This window comes from Ornithodoros turicata, chromosome 2, assembly GCF_037126465.1.
Source record: "Ornithodoros turicata isolate Travis chromosome 2, ASM3712646v1, whole genome shotgun sequence".
In the NCBI taxonomy this organism is placed as follows: Eukaryota; Metazoa; Arthropoda; class Arachnida; order Ixodida; family Argasidae; genus Ornithodoros; species Ornithodoros turicata.
Genome location: NC_088202.1, coordinates 145,716,412 through 145,740,183, shown reverse-complemented (window position 1 = coordinate 145,740,183; position 23,772 = coordinate 145,716,412). Strand labels below are relative to the sequence as shown.

At 46.7% G+C, this 23,772-nt stretch overlaps 1 protein-coding gene across 3 annotated transcripts in view; it reads right to left on the bottom strand.

The window, feature by feature from the left end:
- Nucleotides 1-10,612: 10,612 nt before the first annotated feature.
- The window catches only part of LOC135386307 (uncharacterized), a 72,611-nt gene continuing 59,451 nt past the window's right edge, over nucleotides 10,613-23,772 (bottom strand). For all 3 annotated transcript variants that reach the window (XM_064616143.1, XM_064616142.1, XM_064616141.1), the window contains exons 10-16: nucleotides 22,623-22,693; nucleotides 21,592-21,766; nucleotides 21,095-21,200; nucleotides 18,101-18,473; nucleotides 16,253-16,496; nucleotides 13,591-13,877; nucleotides 10,613-12,081 (exon numbers count right to left, since the gene is read on the bottom strand). In XM_064616143.1, the coding sequence (XP_064472213.1) occupies nucleotides 13,630-13,877; nucleotides 16,253-16,496; nucleotides 18,101-18,473; nucleotides 21,095-21,200; nucleotides 21,592-21,766; nucleotides 22,623-22,693 (1,217 nt within the window). In that variant the 3' untranslated portion in view covers nucleotides 10,613-12,081; nucleotides 13,591-13,629. The remainder of the gene's footprint in view (nucleotides 12,082-13,590; nucleotides 13,878-16,252; nucleotides 16,497-18,100; nucleotides 18,474-21,094; nucleotides 21,201-21,591; nucleotides 21,767-22,622; nucleotides 22,694-23,772) is intronic.

Below are 23,772 nucleotides of genomic sequence, written 5' to 3'. Positions count from 1 at the left end.
CGCATGCTGTAACACACAAAAAAAAAGAGTACCACTTTTTAAGATGGAATAAGCGAAATGTGTTTACTAAATAAATATTACAGCTGTTTGTGAACAACATGCATTGCCAGCATGCTACATAACGGCAAGCAGCCACATGCATGTGTCGTCTGTTGCCAAGCGCTCCTGGTGCAAGGAACGGAGCGTGTGACTTGTGCGTATACAGGGTGTTCAAAATTAAGCTTTCACGAGCGCTACGCAAACACAGCGATGGCAGGGAACCGGATGAAAACTTTACGCTACTTGTGTAAGAAACAGGTGCTGCTAATTATGTGGCACCTGTTTCTTACTCAAGGAATAGAAAAAATAGCACCAGTTTTCTTTTGTTCGCCTAGTTATAAAGTGCTAGTGAAAGCTTAATTTTAAACACCCTGTATGTACCGTATTTTCCGACACTGTATAACACTCGCGTTGGATAAATAGGGTTGAATAAATAAGGCTGCTGCAGAGATTATAGAACCGGTACCTAGAGTCACTAAATAAGTTCCATGATAGGCAAGCCTGAGCGACGGGCAGGCGTGCCTATCATGGAATTTATCCACCAGCAACCTTGCATTTACGCCATTCTGTCAGTCACTAAATAAGCTTTGCTTCAGAGCATCGACACAGAGGTCCAAGGGAGAGCAGGAGCGCCATCTTGTTTCCGCACCACACCGGTACCTAGAGTCACTAAATGAGCTTCGCTTCAGAGTTTTGACTCTCAGGTCCAAGGGAGAGCAGGAGCGCCGTCTTGTTTCCGCACCACACCGGTACCTAGAGTCACTAAGTAAGCTTCGCTTCAGTATCGACACTCAGGTCCAAGGGAGAGCAGGAGCGCCATCTTGTTTCCGCACCACACCGGTACCTAGAGTCACTAAATGAGCTTCGCTTCAGAGTTTTGACTCTCAGGTCCAAGGGAGAGCAGGAGCGCCGTCTTGTTTCCGCACCACACCGGTACCTAGAGTCACTAAGTAAGCTTCGCTTCAGTATCGACACTCAGGTCCAAGGGAGAGCAGGAGCGCCATCTTGTTTCCGCACCACACCGGTACCTAGAGTCACTAAATAAGCTTCGCTTCAAAGTATCGACACAGAGGTCCAAGGGAGAGCAGGAGCGCCATCTTGTGTACGCACCACTCCGGTACCTAGAGTCGCTAAATAAGCTTCGCTTCAGAGTATCGACACAGAGGTCCAAGGGAGAGCAGGAGCGCCATCTTGTTTCCGCACCACACCGGTACCTAGAGTCACTAAATAAGCTTCGCTTCAAAGTATCGACACAGAGGTCCAAGGGAGAGCAGGAGCGCCATCTTGTTTACGCACCACTCCGGTACCTAGAGTCGCTAAATAAGCTTCGCTTCAGAGTATCGACACAGAGGTCCAAGGGAGAGCAGGAGCGCCATCTTGTTTACGCACCACTCCGGTACCTAGAGTCGCTAAATAAGCTTCGCTTCAGAGTATCGACACAGAGGTCCAAGGGAGAGCAGGAGCGCCATCTTGTTTCCGCACCACACCGGTACCTAGAGTCGCTAAATAAGCTTCGCTTCAGAGTATCGACACAGAGGTCCAAGGGAGAGCAGGAGCGCCATCTTGTTTACGCACCACTCCGGTACCTAGAGTCGCTAAATAAGCTTCGCTTCAGAGTATCGACACAGAGGTCCAAGGGAGAGCAGGAGCGCCATCTTGTTTCCGCACCACACCGGTACCTAGAGTCACTAAATAAGCTTCGCTTCAGAGTATCAACACAGAGGTCCAAGGGTGAGCAGGAGCGCCATCTTGTTTCCGCACCACACCGGTACCTAGAGTCACTAAATAAGCTTCGCTTCAGAGTATCGACACAGAGGTCCAAGGGTGAGCAGGAGCGCCATCTTGTTTCCGCACCACACCGGTACCTAGAGTCACTAAATAAGCTTCGCTTCAGAGTATCGACACAGACGTCCAAGGGTGAGCAGGAGCGCCATCTTGTTTCCGCACCACACCGGTACCTAGAGCCACTAAATAAGCTTCGCTTCAGAGTATCAACACAGAGGTCCAAGGGTGAGCAGGAGCGCCATCTTGTTTCCGCACCACACCGGTACCTAGAGTCACTAAATAAGCTTCGCTTCAGAGTATCAACACAGAGGTCCAAGGGTGAGCAGGAGCGCCATCTTGTTTCCGCACCACACCGGTACCTAGAGTCACTAAATAAGCTTCGCTTCAGAGTATCAACACAGAGGTCCAAGGGTGAGCAGGAGCGCCATCTTGTTTCCGCACCACACCGGTACCTAGAGCCACTAAATAAGCTTCGCTTCAGAGTATCAACACAGAGGTCCAAGGGTGAGCATGAGCGCCATCTTGTTTCCGCACCACACCGGTACCTAGAGTCACTAAATAAGCTTCGCTTCAGAGTATCAACACAGAGGTCCAAGGGAGAGCATGAGCGCCATCTTGTTTCCGCACCACACCGGTACCTAGAGTCACTAAATAAGCTTCGCTTCAGAGTATCGACACAGAGGTCCAAGGGTGAGCAGGAGCGCCATCTTGTTTCCGCACCACACCGGTACCTAGAGCCAGTAAATAAGCTTCGCTTCAGAGTATCGACACAGAGGTCCAAGGGAGAGCAGTAGCGCCATCTTATTTCCGCACCACACCGGTACCTAGAGTCACTAAATAAGCTTCGCTTCAGAGTATCGACACAGAGGTCCAAAGGAGAGCAGTAGCGCCATCTTATTTCCGCACCACACCGGTACCTAGAGCCACTAAATAAGCTTCGCTTCAGAGTATCGACACAGAGGTCCAAGGGAGAGCAGGAGCGCCATCTTATTTCCGCACCACACCGGTACCTAGAGCCACTAAATAAGCTTCGCTTCAGAGTATCGACACAGAGGTCCAAAGGAGAGCAGTAGCGCCATCTTATTTCCGCACCACACCGGTACCTAGAGCCACTAAATAAGCTTCGCTTCAGAGTATCGACACAGAGGTCCAAGGGAGAGCATGAGCGCCATCTTGTTTCCGCACCACACCGGTACCTAGAGTCACTAAATAAGCTTCGCTTCAGAGTATCAACACAGAGGTCCAAGGGAGAGCATGAGCGCCATCTTGTTTCCGCACCACACCGGTACCTAGAGTCACTAAATAAGCTTCGCTTCAGAGTATCGACACAGAGGTCCAAGGGTGAGCAGGAGCGCCATCTTATTTCCGCACCACACCGGTACCTAGAGCCACTAAATAAGCTTCGCTTCAGAGTATCAACACAGAGGTCCAAGGGTGAGCAGGAGCGCCATCTTGTTTCCGCACCACACCGGTACCTAGAGCCACTAAATAAGCTTCGCTTCAGAGTATCGACACAGAGGTCCAAAGGAGAGCAGTAGCGCCATCTTATTTCCGCACCACACCGGTACCTAGAGCCACTAAATAAGCTTCGCTTCAGAGTATTGACACTCAGGTCCATGGGAGAGCAGGAGCGCCATCTTGTTTCCGCACGACACCGGTACCTAGAGTCACTAAATAAGCTTCGCTTCAGAGTATCGACACTCAGGTCCAAGGGAGAGCAGGAGCATTTGACAGCATCTCCAGCCGTCGAGGAAGCACAAACGAATTTGCCCAAAGCTTTTCGTAAGCTTCCCGACTCGATGCGACTCAAGTCAGAATCTAGACGCACAGAGACCAACTTTTTCGCGTTATCATTACAACACATATACACTCATGCTCTTTTATTTTTTATTTTTGGCTCGTCAGTGTTTCTCTAGTCATGTAACTAGACAACTTTACTTTTGTCTCGTTGAATCTCATGTGTCCTATTGTGTAACCTCATGGGGAAATACATTCCCTGCCTATCAGGAAATTCTGGCTGCGTTCCAATACCCCGGTTAGTCGACTGCCTAGCGGTCTAACCGGAAGTGCCGCCATGTTAAGTCTCGTTCCAAATCTCGCCAAGTCCGCTATTCAGTCGGCTACCGCCTAGTGCGCATCGATGCAGTCTAGTTATACGCCTGACCATCTGACAGCCGGGATGGCTGAATGCGGGAAACGCTAGTACCTGCTGCGCTTGCGCCGTACGCATTTCTTGCGTGAGCAACGAGATGGCGCCACAGGCGCCTCGGCTAGGCAAGCCTGTTCCAATAGTGACAAGCAAAGGGGTCTACTCAGCTGCCGAGTCAGGCGGCTTCGCGGGCGCGAGGTATTGGAACGCAGCCTCTATTTAAGTTGCAGGGCCTAAGACTGATAACCTTGTCTCACACGAGGCATCCATCGGTGGACCTTTTTACGAGACTTAACATACTACCATTACATGATTTAGTTCGCTTTGGGTGCCTGAAGCTAGTGTGTAAAATGATAAATACCGGGGAATATCTTGGCACAACAGGGGTTTAATTTGTGCCCTAGAAATAACAGGAGCGTACGACGTCTTATTTTCAAACCTTTTCCAACAAACAACGTTTGTGGGAGCCGGTTGCTAGAAAGCTATGGTATCAGATTGTGGAATATGCTGCCATCCGACTTAAAATTCGGCAAACATTTTGTGTTCAGTTTACGTCGCTATGTGATGAACACCTCAACCATTCTGTCATCTTCTTAATGATTTTGCTGTAAAATTGTAGTGTAAGAGTATGTGGGTAATACTTTTAATGTCGTTTCACTGCTTTTCAGTGTCGTTCTAAGTGACCGTGGCTTCCCGCCAACGGACAACCGACATTCTTCCCCCCTCTATGTTGAGCAGAGTTGATCCAACGCTCTGCGCTCAAAGCTCTTCTGGCATTTCTGGACACCATCGGACTTCGATCGTTATTGTGAAGGGGCTCGTTATTTTATTCCCCCCATTCCCACCAGCAATGGGGTAGAGTATCGCCTGTGGCGATGAAACTCCCCACTCTCCAAGGTAAAAAAATAAAGTTGTTGTTGTGAACTAATGTTATTGAGGATGAGCTGTGGGAGTGAATACTAGCCTGTGCTAATGACACCCATAATTCCATCCCTAAGCTTTATATTTAGTAATTTTAATTCAATAAACAATATAAATCAGTTGTTGACTGTGACCCCGAAGGTAATGTCGGCTTTGGGGTGGGTCCATATCTGATGTGGTATCTTTTGCATTTTGTTGCCACTTTAAGTGCCCCCAGGCAGACTGGCTCGCTCAGGGCCGAGCACCTGGTGATGATTACTTATTATTATTATTCGGTATCGGAATCGAGTATGTCCTATTGTGATATGTTCCGTCCTTGTGCGTACACAGGTCTACAATATGTCCTATTGTGATTCCGATACCGAAGCTTATCGGTATCGGAATCGAGTATGGAATTTAGCACGCGGTAAAAAAATAAAGTTGTTGTTGTGAACTAATGTTATTGAGGATGAGCTGTGGGAGTGAATACTAGCCTAACCTTAATTAACACCCATAATTCCATCCCTAACCTTTATATTTAGTAATTTTAATTCAATAAACAATATAAATCAGTTGCTGACTGTGACCCAGAAGGTAATGTCGGCTTTGGGGTGGGTCCATATCTGATGTGGACATAATGCAGAGTAGAGGATTGTTAGGTCGCTTCGAAGCTGGTGATTGGTTGATGAGAGCTTCAATGTTTCGTGTCTCCTCCGAAGAATTGAAGAGTACAGTCCACCATAGGTAGGACGTGAGGAGAAGCCCAAATATCCAAGAGGAGTGTTCAAAGTACAAGAGAAATTCCTAGTGCAAGAGTGCATGTTGAACGCGTGGTCCGACGTGTGAAAGAATTACACATTCTTGATCGGGCCTTTCCCATCAGCATGGTGGACATTACTGAGCAGATATTTTATGTATGCTGTTACCTTAGTAATTTCGAAATATCCTTAATAAATGAGGCCTAACACGACGCAGGGAATGAATTAAACAGACACAGAGTGTATGGGGCCGGTTGTTACATATCCTAGAGCAAGGCCTAGGAGAAAGAATTAAACAACTGTGCACGTGTTATCGTATTATCATAATGTAACACGTGAAGTTACCCTATAAGATGAACAAAGTAATGAGTCAGTCCTCATTGAGAACAGCATCTTGGAAAATGTTTGTAGCACTGTATGCATTTACTACATTCATTATAAGCGCTATCTATACACGTTATGTACATTCTGTGCATACATTATATTCTCACGCTGTACATTACTACATATTAAGACTACACGTCTTTCAATCAAGACTTAAAGACATTAAGGCTGTACGTATTATACTCATTCACTATATGCGCTCTCCCGGAGATCTATGAAATAGCGACTTTTATGTCTCTCATTGCTGCCTTTCGCACTGATGATGCCTCCAGAATGGGAGACGAAACGTCTGCAGTAAATTGTTCATTTGTTGTGTTAAGTCGGTGTATTTGTGTGTTTTTCTTAATAGGCATACCTGGTCATCTAGGGGACTGTTAGAGTTCGCCCGGCTCCCCTTCGAACGGTCCAATTCTCCGGACTCCGAGCTCAGGCCACCTGTCTGTATCTCCCAGGTCTTAATCGCCCATTTGTAGTGCAGACAGAAGCGAGCTCAAATATTCAAAAATCTCTAATAACGACGGATCTGACTGTTGGTGATTGGAGAGATGAGAATTCTCGGCAGTGAGAATTAGTGACGCAACCAAAGGTTGTGGGATGCGTGATAGAGCATCAGCGACAACATTGGTTTTTCCCGAACGATGGTGAATCTTCAGAGGAAGTTCTTGAAGATCGAGAACCATGCGAGCAAATTTTCTATTGATTTGCTGTGCATTGGTCATTAAGGAGACACTGTAGTTGTCTGTCCAAACATGGACGATAGGCAACCCGTACACATAAATACGAAATTTGTCTGTAAGTGCCCAATGAAGAGCAATGCATTCGAGCATGTTTGAATGCAGTTTTTCCTCTGTTGTGTTGGTTGGTTGGAAGAGGGGGATGTCCTGGGTCGCCAAGTGTGGAAGGAAGGTGACCGGGCCGTGGCTCACTTGAAGAACATCTTCATCCGCCAAACTCTTGTAATAAGGATGCGGCAGTCGGAGTAGCAACAAATACAAACGTTTAATGATGATGAGACGTATTTACAGGCATGCAATGCTGGAGTGCACCTTCGGGCTGTTGTAACAATTGTTACAACAGCCCGAAGGTGCACTCCAGCATTTCGCAAGCCGCACGCGGATGTCGCCTGAACGAAATTACACCGTGGCGGAGAAAGAGTGGCTAGCTATCATGTTCGCAATGAATAAGCTCGACATGTATCTGGGTGGTGCGCAATTTGCAATCCAGACTGACCACCAGGATCTTGCCTGGCAGAGTAGACTGAAAAATCCCGCCCGAAGACTTTGCTTGCGTTGGAGTCTGACGCTGCAAAGCTACGACATCTCTATCTGATATCTGAGGGGGACCTCTAACAAGGTGGCAGATGCGCTGTCTCGAGCACCTCCACCCCTGGAGGACGTCGTTACCACGCAGGAGCTCGTAGCCGCGGTTGGATAAGCCGGTACGGACAGAATGCTGGCGCGGGGACACATCGTGAGCCGGGAGGACATCTTGAAAGCCCAGAAGAGCGGACGGACTCTGTTAGCGTGTAGTAAGATGGCTGGACACTACGGGCCCAGCGGACGCCTGAGACGCTGAAGAGAGGTTCGACTCTTATCAACTGAGCGAGGATGCTCTTCTGGTAAGGCACGTCCCTCAGGCGGAAGACGAAGAGGTCGGTCCATTTCAGGATCATAGTATCACGACAGCTACGCAAGTTATTCCTCAGGTATTTCCATGCCTCGGGTTTGGCAGGTCACGGTAGCGGTAGCAAGGCTTATTTTGTGTTGTATCGTGACGTGGCCAGACATGAGACAGGATGTCTCGCGATTTACTCGTAGCTGTCCACAGTGTCAGAAGTCGAAACCTTTGGGTGGGCAGCCGCGCCGGTATTGCTGCAACCGATTGTGAGTCAGGAGCCTTGGCAGTAGTAGTAGTCGCATGTGACGTAATGGGGCCATACCCCAGAAGTCCTCGTGGTAACCAACATCTGTTAGTCATTACAGATCACTTCACGAAGTGGGTTGAACTCTATCCTCCGCGGAAATTGGTGTCAGCTCGAACCTGGGATCGACTGCCGGATGTCTCTTCGCGGTTACGATTCCCGGACCAGCTTATCACGGATAACGCCTCGTACTTTACCTAAGGTGTATGGTCAAAATTATGATGGTAGCGCTTACCACCAGGCATGAAGTTTGGGACGCGTGTCTACCCGAGATTGGCTTCGCCACTCGTACGACGGAAAATAGGTCTACTGGATTCTTTAAGTCACACGACTGGAGCAAGTATCCCAGTGCAACAAGGTAGCATACCGCGTAGGAGACTTAGTGCTGAGGCGGACGCGCGGCGAAGGGCTTTGCAGTTTCTCTCGCGGACCGAGGGAACGGGCCTTACCAGCTTACACCCGTTACTTACAGACTTGAACATTCCAGTACAAGCGACGAGTCTGACGCCCAGTTCACATCACAGACTTCGAGAAAGTCATCGATCGCATCTTGTAGCAAGACGAACGGCAAGAGGACTCCGGCACAAGTTCGTCGCAATTCCAACCTTTCCACGGCCCCATGGACACGGAGCCGCAGCCCGCGGAAGATGGGGCAGTTCTAGGCGGATTACCGGGGTCTCTTCGTTATAACCTTCGCCTATAGCGCTTCCAATGTGATGTTTTTCTTTCTTTTTTATCGCAGATGGCCCGCGAGTACGCATCACGGAACGGATCTCCTTCTGGCTCCTCCTGTGCACGAAGACCACCCGGTCGCAACAACACGGTACGCGACGCGATAAGCAATCACGTTAGGAGCAATTGTATGCTCACCCGTGCGTATTGCGGCCTGCTAAGGATGTTATTAAGCGATAGGAAGCCCGCTGATGTGGCTCAGTTGGTGGCGAAACTCGGAAGGGTCGTGCTGACGGCAGCACGGAGTAGCTTATGTTTCATGTAAGCAAATCAACTTTGTTCTTCGTTCTTTAGTTGGTGTGTTCGTCGTCTTCGCGGTTAGGGCGGGTCGGATTGGGAAGCACCCTGGGTTTGTGGGCCGCTGTTCCCACAAGTGTCACAAAAAGGTGTACGCCTCCTGTTTTCAACAAATCAGGGGTGCAAACGACGTCACAGCGAGCCTGCACTTGCTGTATAGAAGGTGCAGTACGAGTGGACGTGGAGCAGACGACACGGGTCAGCGTCCGTCGCATGGATGTTGGTACGCTGACAGTTCCTACCTGCAGCACTACAGTCGACATGTGTGCGATGCAGCAGTCAGTGAAGTTGCATGCTCGCGATGAACGCGTGGAATAATGCGTTTCTATTTTGCGACCTCACCGAACGGATTACTCGCATTCTCGACTGCACTAGGAGCATTAATTATTACGCTCGTTTTCACTGCGGCAAATGACTCAAGTTTCACAGCCTCAGTAAAAAATTATAATGTTCATTCTGGAGTTGCCAACATGGTATAGCCACATCCTGTATACCATCAATACCTCCATCATTTATATAACCATCTCTCATCTCAATATACCATCATTTATTAATGCTTTCGTACCAGCGATGCAAAGCAGCAGTGTATCAGAGCATTTGAAGGCTCCGTAGTCTTGGAGTTAGTGGTGCCCATACCTGCCAACTTGGGAACATTCAAATTAGGGAGATCAAAAGCGGGGGGGGGGGGGGGGGGTAGGAGAAAGCCGTTTTTGGGTGGCTTTTATTTGCATATGTAACAGGAGCACACTTCACCCCAGCAGGCTCGTCGTTTTGCAGCAACAGACTTTGCCCTCTCCAAGAAACTATATCTGGCTGTCAAGCTGTGACAAGGCTATGAAACTTTCTCAAAAGAACGTGAGGACACAAAACTATGTCTCTGTTCTGTTTTCGAGGTCAAGGTTCTCTTTGCGAGGTACGCAAGGTCGAAACAGCTAGTGCAAAGGCACCTTTGTCGCCCGAAAACATGGAGGAAATGCCCGGAAACTAGAAGTGCTACAACTAGAGCCATGACCAGAACCCCGTAACACAGAGGCTCCGGGAAGCGGCAGCGATGCCGATGGCAATTGGGCTGGTATTGGATTGACGTTTTCGTCTGTGTGCCCAGAGAAAAAGCAGGCGTTTGAGATATAGAGAGGGAAACTGCATTTTCCGGGAGATTTGCTTCTCGGCCGTACAATCGTACAAACCGGTCCGAATCCAGGAGTCTCCCGGATGAATCGGGAGAGTTGGCGGGTATGGGTGCCCCTTTTAGGATCGCAGTGGAGCTTTATGAAGTATATCTTCTTTGCAACTTTTGTATTGGTCATGCCACCAGTGAGGGGCATGTAAAAGGAGTCTGGCGCAGTTGCTTCCGGGATGTTTGTGTTTTCGCTGTTACAAGCCCTGTAAAACATTGCCTTTTTTTTTTTATTTACCGCTTCCGTGCCAATCGAGCACGGCACCTTGAAGGGTCCTGCACACAAACACGGCAGAAAGTCATCCAGTTTGCAATTATTTATCACTGCGGCACAAGCGACAGCACTGGTCGAATCATACCTTTTAACTTCTCCACACAGTTTCAGCACCTTCATTTGTACGTTGTCGATCCATTTATTATCAGGAGTCTCCTTCAATACATTCGAAGAGGCCATTAACGAATCGAGCAGGTGTTCTTTGGGGAGCTTATTTTTATTTCATCATATATTACATACCTTGTCTCTAGAGGTTCAGTCATGTCAATTTAGCATGACTTAATATTACGTGCACAGCTTCGAAAACACTAGCATGCTTTTTTTGAGACATCAGCATATGGGAATAGTGTAGACACATATACATAGCTGCGATATTCAGGAATGTTATTTTCCTGCAATTCCTCCAAAAAACAGGAGACACCGAGGAAATGCTCCATGTACGTGAATAACTTATTTACAGAACTTAATTAAGAAAATATAACCTCATACAAAATGAGCTCATAACTCCGTTACTGCACGTTTGCCCCTTTTACGCTTTGCAGGATCGCATTAAATAAACAACAAAAAGTCATGCACCATGTAGCTGCGTAGCGCAGCAGCAGCAGCAGCAGCAGCTATACCAATTACAGTGTAGAGAACATCTTTAAATTGCATACAACAGCTAAAACAACGGATCAAGGTGTGGTTACCGATGCAGATTATCTCATTGTTAAGCATTGGCACGATAGAACTTTTCTCCGTCTAAAGCCAAGGGCGAGACAATTCCTCTTCGTTTATTCTAGGATGATCGCCATAAGACTGATTTTCGTGAAACACGAGTTTTTGCTAGTAGTTTCAGCACACGCTTTAAATTAACCTTTTACAAAGGTTTAGCATTCTCCTCGTCGCAAATACACGCTTTCAGTTGAAACAAAGAAGTTAAACATCGCAACATATTGGCAATAGCCTTCTCACGTTCGACTGAGAGAAATGGAACACATCGCCCAACGTGTATTCAACCGCCTGTACAGAAACAACACGCTACCGAATTAAATTCAATTTGCCTGAACAGATATGCTCAACCACTTCACGAAAACAGTGATCTTCAACAGTGAAGAAGTTGCTATAATTCTCTAAATTAATTGCACTGCATACTGAAGGACTCCTAAGTTATGAAATTAAATGCACATATACAGCTGCTCTCACATAAATGTTAAAGCCATTTCAGCAACACTGTGTTTAGCTTACAATGGTACAAGTTGTTGAATTTTATATATTTGGAGGCCATATAGCAGGAGTGAATCTCAATTATTATACAGACAAAATCAAATAACACAACACATTCCTTCATGTATTCACTCTATTTAGTTAGTGTCGTTATTTTTTTTTACACCAAGCACGACCTTGCACCAACGACCCAGTTGGAGAGCTGTAACAGTATAATCCTAACAGAACTAACAACGTGAATCGAAATCAACAGACTGACTAGACGGCACGTACGAAAAACAGATCGTCTGCTTGCTTTGTCGTTTGAAGCTTAGGGAGGCAACCCTGGTACAACAATACAGGAGAGGAACAGCTCTGTGGTGGGGAAAGGGCGCTACAAAGAAACGAGGGAGTATACACTGTAGGTGAACGGCGTCTGCTCGAAGAACGTCGCAACTCCTGAGAATCATCCAGCATTAGCTGCAATAGAAAAGACAAACGCATCTGTGTGAATCATGAGATTATAACCAATACTAGTTTTTTGTGTAAAGTGTGGTGGTCCACCTGAGAAGTGCCTTTCAGAGCGATTTTGGTGTGAATTTGGTTTGGTTCTCCCCAGGGTAGCTTTGTATACTTTGGCCCGTTTATTACGATCCGCGATATAACGACAGCTCCGATATTACGATCCAATTACTCGTTCTCGTCAGCTCGTTCATTGAAGTACATGTAAAGAAGGCTTCAGTGTAAAGGTCGGCATGAAGAAGCTTGCTCGATTATGGCGGTCAGAATTTATCCCTGGAGTCGCTGAAACGGCGCCAAAATCGAGAAGCAATATTAATGTTTTTAACGGAAAACAAATGAACTAAACACTTTCAAGTGTCATAGCCTTCGAGTGCACTAAAGTGAGAGCGTGGTGTGTTTAACCGCGCACAACTGAAAGGGATACGGTACAGTACTTCGAGGTACAGTAGAAAAGGGGTTAGAACTTGGGCGTGTTGCTAAGTCATAATTAAAATCAGTTGTCAGTGCTGCGTCATCGTCTCCTCTGTGTACGTCCATGTCTTCGTGCCCGCACTGAGCGTATTTTCGATTTTAATTATAGGTAAAGGAGGTTCCTCCCTACGTCGTTCTCTCGTCCTGAAGCTTTCTCTGAGTTGTTGTGTGCATTGATGACGTCTACGGCTCCTGGACGGATCTTGATGAGGAAGGGCACATGGCTGGACTTGAAGTTGCGCGTGCTTGACAGATTTTGCATCTCAGCAAAACCTCGCGTGCCTTCCAAAATGTGAGTTTGCAGACGGTTGCGCGTTGCCGCTCAAGCACCGTATCGACGCTCTCCCAATAGTTCAGCTGAATCCCACTGGGGTGTTCCAGCTCAGGTGTCTCAGCCGCACCGGCTGGAGCTGCGTTCAAGTTAAGGTTGCAGGGAGCTGTACCTGCGTGTACTGTCCTACTTTGTTGACGTGATCCCGACTGGCGATTTTGCGAAAGTTCGTGTATAACGATCGGATTTCGCGTTCCGCTCAATATCGTTATAAACGGGCTCGCTCTCTTGAAAATCTAACGAGCGCCAAAAACCCAACGGAACACTTTAGACAGGAATGTCATAGTCTAGAACACCCGTATTTTGCCTGCCGGATTCGATAGCATATTCGAGGCACCTATCCTGACAAGACTTTACCCTGACGGACCCCAGATATAGACATAGATACACTTCTTTTACAATGCTTACTCTCATTAATCAGCACGAACATTCTGAAACTGCAAGTGGAATATAACAGTAACTACTCACGTAATTAACACTCGTTTTGACCCAAAACGTAGCATCACAGATAGAATGCATCAATGATGCGTCAATTACGCGTGTCAATATGGTAATACACGAGTGATGCTTCAACATGTCTATGCAAGCACATAGGTTTTTTTGGCGCCTTTTACAGGTATGAGCGGTCTCTAACCCCTGAACTATCCCCGGTAGCTGCTATTTACCTTTGTCAAGGCATCCAGTAATTTGTGACAGCCCACGTACTACTTCTCCCCCTGTCGGCTGCCTGGCCGCTTCCATCCTCGGTGCACTGGTATCAGCGAGCGGCGTTGCTGCGGCTGCTGTCGTCCCGCAGGCACGGCCGATGAGCTCGAGATATTAGGGCTCGAGGTCCTGGAATCCGGGGTCTGCGACCTGCGAGTGGGAACACCGCTACGCGCCGTCCGGGGGCTCTTCATGCTGCTCGGCCGAGGCAGGCTTCGTGTGGCCTTGGTTGGAGACATCGTAGGGACTACGTAGAGCACACACGCTTTTAGAGGCGCGAATGCATCTCACCCTTTATCCTACGGTGTTGCAGACAAGCAACGCAACAACACTGTATTAAAAGTAGTGATGGCCACTAACTACTTCTAGACTAGTTTAACTATAACTACTTTGCGATGGAGTAGTTTAACTAGTAGTTCAACTACTTTTCAGGGAAGGTAATTAAAACTACTTCTTTAACTACTGCAATGTATTTTAAACGTTGTCCATCAACACCAATCTCATTCTATAGTGTTCTTGAACACCTAAATATGAATCTCATGCAGGGATAAAAGTGAAGATTCAGTACACATGCACGGCATAATTGCTCTGCACCTCCGTTCTCATCGAACAAGTAGCTCGAGGTAAAAGTCGGAAGCACAATCGTGCCGTAAAGCTTGCGGCAAAACCGGAAGTAGTTGGCGCCTGCAGTAACCTAACTACTGTAGTTAACTACTCGAAATAGTAGTTTAACGATTAGTTGCACACTACATTTCTGCAAGTAGTTGGTAACTACTTTTTAACTACAATCAGGTAGTTTAACTAAATGTAGTTAACTACTGGCCATCACTGATTAAAAGTACTAAGCGCTTTCCCTCTCCCGGGGACGTGGCAGTGATTTTTCGAGCAATCTCATATCTGCTGCTTTCTGCACCATTTCTGCATTGTTGGATGTGTTTCTCCACTTAGAGTGGTCTGGAGTGGACCCAAACGTTAGGTTGCACGCACTACAGAGACGGTAATATTTCAAACGGAGGAAAAAATACCCAAGACAGGGAGCACGAGGACAGGACACGACATGTTCTCCCACCCTCGACTCTCAGGTTTTGCTCTGTTTTCAATGTATCAGCTTGCATGCACACTAGCACTTTTAGCAGTGCTAATATCTGTTTACCTCATACGAAAGCATTATGTAGTGACGAAACATTCGACCACAATCAAAAGACATCGTCAGAGGAATCACTGCGACACGAGTGGAGCACGTTAGAGATGTTCCAGTGCATGTAGATCATACAGGGGACGATCATTGCCGTCATCGCGCTTGCCACTCTGTGCCTCAATTAAGACAACCTCGCGTAAATTTGTCGTAACCATTTCCTTACGTTCGTTCGCCACGGAGCAGACATGCATCGGTAGTTTTACAGCGCCAGATATTAAGGGCAGATCTTCCCCCCCCCCTCCCCGGCATCTCATGGTCGGCGTCCGCGGAGAACGCGCGTGACGTGACCTCTGCAGCTATACAACACGGTTTGACTCATACTCTTAAGGCGACATGCGTTTGAAGAAAAATGTAAGGAGCGGATAGATCGTATTGGTTGCGAGACAGCGTATGATGCGAGGGGTTTACGAAGGCACGACCGGATTGGTGGATAGACGTCACCACGAGGGTTATCAGGGGCTGTGGTGACGTCACCACAACGGCCATATAAACCGGTTGCAGAGTGTTTCTGCCTTCAGTGCCTAGTCAAGATGGGACGCCCAAAGTGCGTCAAACAGCCTTAACGTGGCCCTACAGTTGATGTTTACCCCCAGCACCAACGACGGGAGCCCCACTCGAACCCGTAACTTGTGTACGGACCCTGGTGTTTCAGAACGGGAACCTTGTGCGGGATATTTCCCATATAGCGACCCATTTCTTGGATCACGAATCCATCGTCATGGCTTTGAAATATTGTGGTCTTACGACTCAATCATTCAAACCATTGTATTATAAGAACTACTAGGCATTGATTCACCCGCAGCTGACGCTGAAAATCGCGTCACAACTGCCTAACCGTCCCTTCAATTTTTTGTAGCCTCTTTGGGTATCTTCATCGCGCTGTTTAAAAAAGATGCAGGTTCTTGTCCTCGACCAAAAATTCGGAATTGGTCGATAGTTTAGACCGAATTTATTGTTTCTGGAAAATCGATCCGGCGACTCTATTCTAGAACAAACATTTTCCAGATTTTGGAGATTTCCTTTTACATGCACTCAGCCCGAAAACTGCTTTCATGGAGCGCATTGCTCCTCACAACAAGCATACACTGCATCAAAAGTAGCAAAAAGTACACACTGTAGCAAAAAGTTTTTTTTTTTTTGATTGCGTGTTAGCGCCGCGAAGCAACTGTGGCTATAAGCGGCGTACAGACGTGGACAGGTGGAGAGAGGACAGCAGGAAGGAGAGGGGGACAAGGGGATTAGTATGCGTCCTGGGCCGACTTCAAGGGGAACTGTGCCGACATTCGTCTGGAAAGTCTTCGGAAAACCCAGGGAAAACCTCAGACAGCACAGCCGGTGGTAGGATTCGAACCCACCACCTCCCAGTCTACAGCACGACCTTGGTTACCACCAAAGAGCGGACGGGTTGCAAAAAGTATCCCTACCCTTTGTCGGTGAAGGGGGCAGGGCACCCTTCTTCTCCGCTTCGCTGGGGGCATGTGACATCTTTTCCCAGTGATTTCTGAGTTGCTTGAACCGACGCGCCTCTTCCTCGTCGCCGTGCATGGCCGGGTAGGCCCGCAGGCCGGCTGCAAATTGAGGGTCGGCAGCTCGGAGTTTGCGCTGCAGTTCGAGCACCCGCGACGAGTTGTCCAGGGTTTCCGGGAGCGGGGGACAGATTTGCATGCCCTGATTCGAAACGTGTTCACTGTATTAGCGCACAAACTACTTTCCCTGCCCTACAATTTACCACCACTATAAGACATGTACAGCGCGTTCATGTTACAATTGTGTAATTTATTTATTTATTTATTTGAAAGATACTGCCGGCCATCTATTGATGGCCATGGCAGATGAGGTGAGTACACTACATACAACACATACAACATACGGCTATACACAGTGCAAAATGTCAAGTGTTAAACATCTGAAGTCAAGAAAGAAAGTTAGTCTACAAGACTTTGTAAAAACAGGGTTGGTGATGAAATTTGTGTAAGACAAGAGGGCAATTTGTTCCATTCTCGTACAGTGCGAGGAAAAAAAGAAAATTTAAACACATCTTTATTGCAACGAAACTCACGGATTAATTTACTATGTTTCAGTCTTGTGGATCGGCTCGAATTGTAAATGAATGTAATGAATAGTTACTCAAATAAGAGAACTCGGGGGGGTCAGCCATTGGGCCACCCTTACTTATCCAGAGCATGAAACAGATCCATGATAGTGTGTCCCCAATAGGCCTGCATACAAGCAACTAAACCATTATTTGTTGTTAGTCGTTGATTAGTTTGCGTTCCTCGGGGCTGCGGTGCGTCGGAATTCGAACCACTCGGAGTTTGTGGACAATTACCCAAAATTGGCGCCCGATGTTGTGCGGAAATTACGACCCACAAACCCCGGGTGGTTCGAATTCTGACCCGCCGACAACAAAAACCGTGACCTCGAAGAACACAAACTACAGTGAATCCGTTTATAACGAACTCGAAGGTCGCGTGGAAACTGTTCGTTATATCCAGAAATTTGTTACGAGTGGAGTCTCGTTACATAGAGCTTAATATTAACGGTCGTTTCCGATGTGTTCGTTATAACCGGGAATTCGTTATAAGCGGGGCTGTTATGGCCGAGATTCACTGTAGTCAACAACTAAAAACAAAGAATACGTTTATTCGCTTACATGCAAGTATGGAAGGGAAGCCGCCGGTTTTCCCATAAGTGACTCAGCTGTCCCAGAGGCAAAACAACAAGCCCCCTTGCCGTAAGCTCCGCTTGGCGTGTGACGTCTTCAATTGGGAAGCAACGATGGCTCTAGAGCGCTTCGATTCGTTAAAACGGAGCAATCTGACAACAGCTTCGGCAGTTGCGTCTTTCTTGCAACATCTTTTTTTTCCTCCAGCATGAAGCGCTCTGGCTTACAGCATTGGTGCCGCCAGTTGAAGGTACCATTACATTCTCTCGGGGACTGCGCACGTTATTGTGCCCAGTCTGTATAGACGTTGTCGCGTTACTCTCAAACCACTAGTCTCCGTACGCTGCTTAGCCTCGTTCCCAGCGACGACACAGCAGGGGTGGACTGCCAAAATTGCTCCATCCCTAAAGGGGTGCTGCATGCGATGTGCGCAGTTGTTCACTTGGGGAGTACTGGTCGATGCGATACCTGTTCTACACTGGTTTTGCGTCATACGCAAAAACGCGATACTACCGGCCTAACTACTGCCCTAATTACTGCAAGCACGAGTAACTTTTACCTGTAGCGATCGTAACAACAGTAAAAAGAAGAGAGAGCTGAAGCACACCTTGCTGTCGGGCGTGACTGCTTCCTCAAAGGACGATCCCACCAGGCTGTGGCAAGTGACCTTACGTAGGTCATCCTCCGTGTCGTCACTCTCATCTCCCTTGCCTTGCCTTGCCCGAGGGGAAGGAGGGAAGGGGGAACGGGGGGCCAAATGGGGTTTCAAGCTGGGGGCTTCACTTAGCGGGGCGAAGCTTAGGCTGAAGCCGAAGGGAAGCTCGGAGAGCAGATGCAGGTTGCAGGTGAGTTCCTCCCGCAGGAAGAACAGCGAAGGGTGCGAGAGCAAGCTGAGGAACGCTGAAGAGGTCTGGTAGTGCTTCTGTTGAACTTGAGGGTTGGAAAAGAGGTTCACAAACCAAGTGTCTAGGCAACCCAAACTGAAAGGAAGTAATTACAGTGTAATGGGTAACTGGCTCTGAACCAAGTTCCATTTTCTGAAGTATTTATTGAGAAAACATGAGGTGGTTAAAAAAAGTCAGACATCGCTGTTGCTGAAATGATCTCATCACGGGCATGATCCCTCGCCAACGTTTTTGTCTCCGCAATGAACTCATAAATGGTGTCGCATTTCAACGGCAGTTTCTGCACAGCGATTTCTGTCGTAATTTTGCTATACAGACATTAACACAGTTTCCTACTACGTTATTTTTACTAAACTGATCGACGCTGAGTCTTCTTTTTAATGCCTATGGATTTTCGGCAATGTGCCCTAAGTCCACGTGGCTGGCTTCATAGGTGCTTCTCTGGCGACTTGTTGTGTGGATACCAGGGAGGTTTCCATTGGACATGTTATCTATGATAACGCTACATCTCCTTTGAATCCTGTACGGCAACGTGAGGTACTTCTAACCCTATGTATTACCGCTTGTCCTTGTGTATCCCATCCCAGAGTGGTCTCCACTGCTGCTACGGGATTGGTTATCTCGTACGCTTTTCCAGTATCTATTTCAAGACAGTAGTCTGATCCTGCCAGCGCCCCTTATCACTTTTATGATTATCTGTAAAACGCGAAAAAGTTATGCAGGCCTCCTGATGAAGCTAAGCGAGACCTTGGGGTGAAGCGAAAAATATTGCAGGATCAGATCATTATAAGCGATTTGTTACTGGAAAGACAAAGGACAACCGATTCCGTAGCAGTAGTGGAGACAACCCTGGGATAGGTGACACAAGGACGATGTAAGATGTGGGTGTGTACGTCCCACACGTCGCCTCACAGGACTCTAAAGGAAATGTAGCGACATCAACGATGAAATTTCCAGTGAAATCACCCATTGCACCCACACAAGAAGTCGCTGTAGAGCAACTACGGAACTAGCCATGAGAGACGTTCATGCACATCGTTGAAGATCCATGGCCGTAAAAATAAGTTGAGTAAGAATGTGTTGTGCAATTTCAATAAGGTGAATAATATGTTGTTGTACAAAACAGTGCATAACAAAAGTACAGTCGCCGACCGATTTTTCGGACATGGTGAATTATTCGGACTCGTTCGCGGAACTGCCGCGGATCCCACTGAGTTGATGTATAAGGAAGTCCAAAAATTCGGATGCCACATGCAGCCCCGTCGCTCGATATTTCGGACTCTGTTTGCCCAACCAGCGAATTTCTCTCTTGGGGTGACGGAAAATATTGGTATCATCCGAAATTCGTATAAAAAATTCAATCAACTAAATGACTGAGGCAAGAACAACAACAACGACATAGATGAATGGATGATGATGATGTGGGATGTTTCCCTGCGTTGAGTGCAGGACCCTACCCCATTCTAAAGAGGTTCATATGAGAGGATGACGAGGGAAGGAAATCCCTACAGTTCATGAAGGAGGCCGGTAGCCCTCAGAAAGGAAAGAAAAGCGCCAAGTGCACGGCACTGATGTCCAGGGTTACCCCATGGGCCGAGAACTTTGCAGATGTTGAATGGCCTCTGATCGAGCATTTCAAGTTGACATTTAAAGGCCCGTCGCTAGCATACGTACTGGCTGCAGTCTTCTAAAATGTGTCGGATTGCTGCCGGGACACCACAAGTTGTACATAGCGCCGTGTTGCTGTGGCCCAGCCTATACCGGACTGCAGGGGTGAATGCGACGCTAAGTCGTAAACGACGTACGAGAGAGGTAAAGAGGCGAGGGAAACCGCCTGGCATTTCAAATAATAGTGTTGGGTCAACAGCATACAGAAGCGACCACCGGGTGATGTCATGACACCATTCCTGATAGGCACAAGGCAAGAAAAAAAAAAAGGCAATGATTCAAAAGCCTCGACTCAAAATTGCTGCCGTGAGGCCGACAACGGCAAGCCCTATCGCCACCACCACCACCACCACCTCGATTCAAAATGCCCAGCACGTGCTGTCTGCCCGCGAATCGCGCGACAGCGCTGTAAAGCGAGCTTCACCTAAAGAACGCATACATTAGGTGAAGCCGACTTGCGGATTTCATGACGGCTGTCCCTGTGTCAGTGTACAGTGACGAAATGTTGCTTCGAGAAATAGAAGCTGATGTTATCAGGCAGAGCTGGAAGCGCCTTAGGAAAGCCTACTGGTACTTCGCAAAGTTTACTTTCAAGCGAAATTCGTTTTTCTTTTTTTGGACAGCTCGATTATTCGAACTTTTGCGCCGTCCCCGAAGAGTCCGAAAAACCGGACGGCGACTGTACTAGAGAAATCGCTGCGCAGAAACCGTCACTGAAATGCGATACCATTTAGGAGTTCATTGAGGAGACGAAAGGTGCATCGATGGAACTAAGAGAGTGGAACAGAGAGGTTCTAAGAGTGGCATTGAAGATTAATAACACCCTTTCCCGGCATAACAATGGCGGCCGCAGCATGCGTCGGCGCGAGGAAAGCAAAACGAAGAAAACAATTTTGCCACCGTGCAGCCAATTCTCTTCGAAAGCGAACGTTGCCTAGATCACATGAGTCCGCCTTGAGAAACGCGAGCGTGTTAATTGTGCGTACAAATGCGGTACTATTTTTTCCGAGAGAAAAAAAGTAACTCACTTTAGTAAGCCCAGCATGCAGGCCCGAAACTTCTGGCCCTCGTCAGACAGGGCATCCGATTTCTGGATGTACTCTACCAAGTCCAGTATCTCCTTCCTGACATCCTCTGCAAAAAAAGAAAACACAATTTTGTCAGCACACGCAATATCACAGACATTTCGGGGTTCGAATTAAAAAAAAAGGTCGTGAAAAATTGAACTTTTATTTCGAAAGATTCGAAAAAGACCGCAAAGTTTTGCATGTTTATTTGAGCTTGTGCTAGTCAGGTGGAAGCGCTAGAAAATACCTATTATGGGGAACCACCTTTAGCGAGCTCTGTTGGTTTGGTGGGAAGACGACGCTGCACAAACGGACAACATTTATATTTTCTCGGGCATTGTACGTATTCATGACATCCGATTTCAAAGTATAAAAGCTATGTAAACAGTAACATTTTTACTTTTCAAATAAGACACACACACACAGAATATATCTAATACATAGGGATCATAACTCACTTGTCTGAGCTAGAGATTCCGTGAGATGCCACAGAGAATTTGGGAGCGGTCCAAAGAGACCTCGAACATGAGGTTGAAGTCCGTCTGAGAGAAGAGCCTCCATCGCAGGAAGTAAGTATTCAGTGGTTAAGCGGCCACAGGTGCTGTCCTCTGATAGTGAGTTGATGATTGGTTGCTACAAAATGTAAGTATTTATTTACTTGTAATACCCTCAAGGTAATAACTTTATAGGGGGAAGTGGGGTACAAACTAAACAGGGGGATATGTTTAATGCAAAGAAAAAAAGAGAAGGTAAAATAGGGAATAGGGAATAAATAGGGATACAATGTGAGGAACAAACAAATTTGTGATCATGTTCGTTATTGCTGGTGGTGTCCACTTTATGAGTGTGATCCATTCTCATTGCGATATAGTGCGGAGGGGACATGAATTCGTGTTTTAGTACACGGGACTATGAAAATATATTTTGTGAAAGAGGGACAGTAGCAATCTTACGCCCCGTTGGTTTGAATGGAGAGCTGCTGTTTCATTAACGGCACCCTAGTAATTCGAGTTGTTACTAAGAAACAAACTTTGCTGCCATATAGATATAGAAATGAACTGCCTTCAGCCGTCGCTCATAGTTGTAGGATCACTAGTAGTATAAGGGCACAGCAAGTAAGGTAGACTATTGTCTAGTCCACGTCTAGCCAAGTCTGAGCTGTTTCTAGCCAGTTCTAGACTTGTAGAGTAGTTCATAGGCTGCCCCTAAACCAGCTTCTCACCGCGATGCAAACAATTCCCCGCAATGATTGGACATTTTCCCCACATCATTATTCGCGTCTTTTATGAAAGAGAAAAGAAGGAAAACATAAATTGTGGTCTCTTTCGTACATAAACCATGAATGACACCGACGGACGAATCTTATTCCGATCTGCAGTGTTGTTCAATATAGAGGCATCTTTCATGCCACAACGAAAAATGCTTGCACTTTAGTTTCGCTCGAGACACCTATTGATATCCCATTACAGAAAAAGTTGTGGTGACTCACTTGTGAATTATGTTCTGCAGTGCAGCTGTCGATCACCTGTTTCGTGCATCTCAGTGCACTGTCCAGAAGGCCTGAGAATACAATTTAAAGTTTATAATAGAACAACAGAACATTTTCAAGAAACTACACCTGCACATTATACAATCACTTCAATCACAAATCTGACCTGTGGAAATTTGCCATTGTGGCCATAGTGTAGCCCATAGATTGAGAATTTTGATTGAGTTTTGAATTTTCAAAGATTGAGAACAGAACTGAGAAGTTACCCGTCAAAAAGAACTCATTACAAGTTAAGTTACCGGGTGAAAAATGTAACTAAGTTAATAACGAAGTTCTAACTCGCAGTTACAGAAATAGAAAACACTAGAAACAGTTTTTGCAATACAGCACAGTGCATATTTTGTTCCTTAAAATGCACAATTTTATACGATACCAAACAGAGGTATCAAAAGCTGGGGCCCCTCCCGTATCAGGCTCAAGTTAGTGAGCTCACTCCCTTTAAACAAGGAGAAATAGCTGAGGCACATCTTTTCCCTAAGTTGTTTGAAAGTATATATTTTAGTCTTATAAGCTTGATTTTTTGAAGTGTTTATATCTTCACCTGTGTGGATCTTGCTTAAAGCGGGTAATATTTTTCATGTAGTAAACTCCATTTCAAATACGCATTCACTATACCATCAAAACACCTGTGATATAAAACACATTCCAAACATAAAATCTCTAGTTTTGTCGTTCACATTTGGAAAAGGAAAAGAACAGCCACTGCATAAATAAGAGTGCCGTATGTGGAAGCTGCTTAACATATTTGGAGTCATGCTTAAGGCCCCCTGGTTCTCTGCTGCAGCAAATTCAAAATTCTGCGGCGCCCGACCAATAAATTCCGCGATTTTCCGCGGCAAGCTGTCAACGGTTGCTTGAAATGGGAATGGGATAATGCAGGAACAAAAATATTTTATAAAATTACAGACTGAAAGCACTGTTGTGGCTCAGCATTATATACATGATATCTTGTGTGCTCCCTCTGACAAAGACAAAGGTTAGTCGTCTGCTATCATTTTATACCTGCTAAAAGTTCTTTCAGTATCTACACAGCTTATAGGAGCTTTATAGGAAGATTATAGGAAGGAGCTTACAATACATGCCCTGTGGA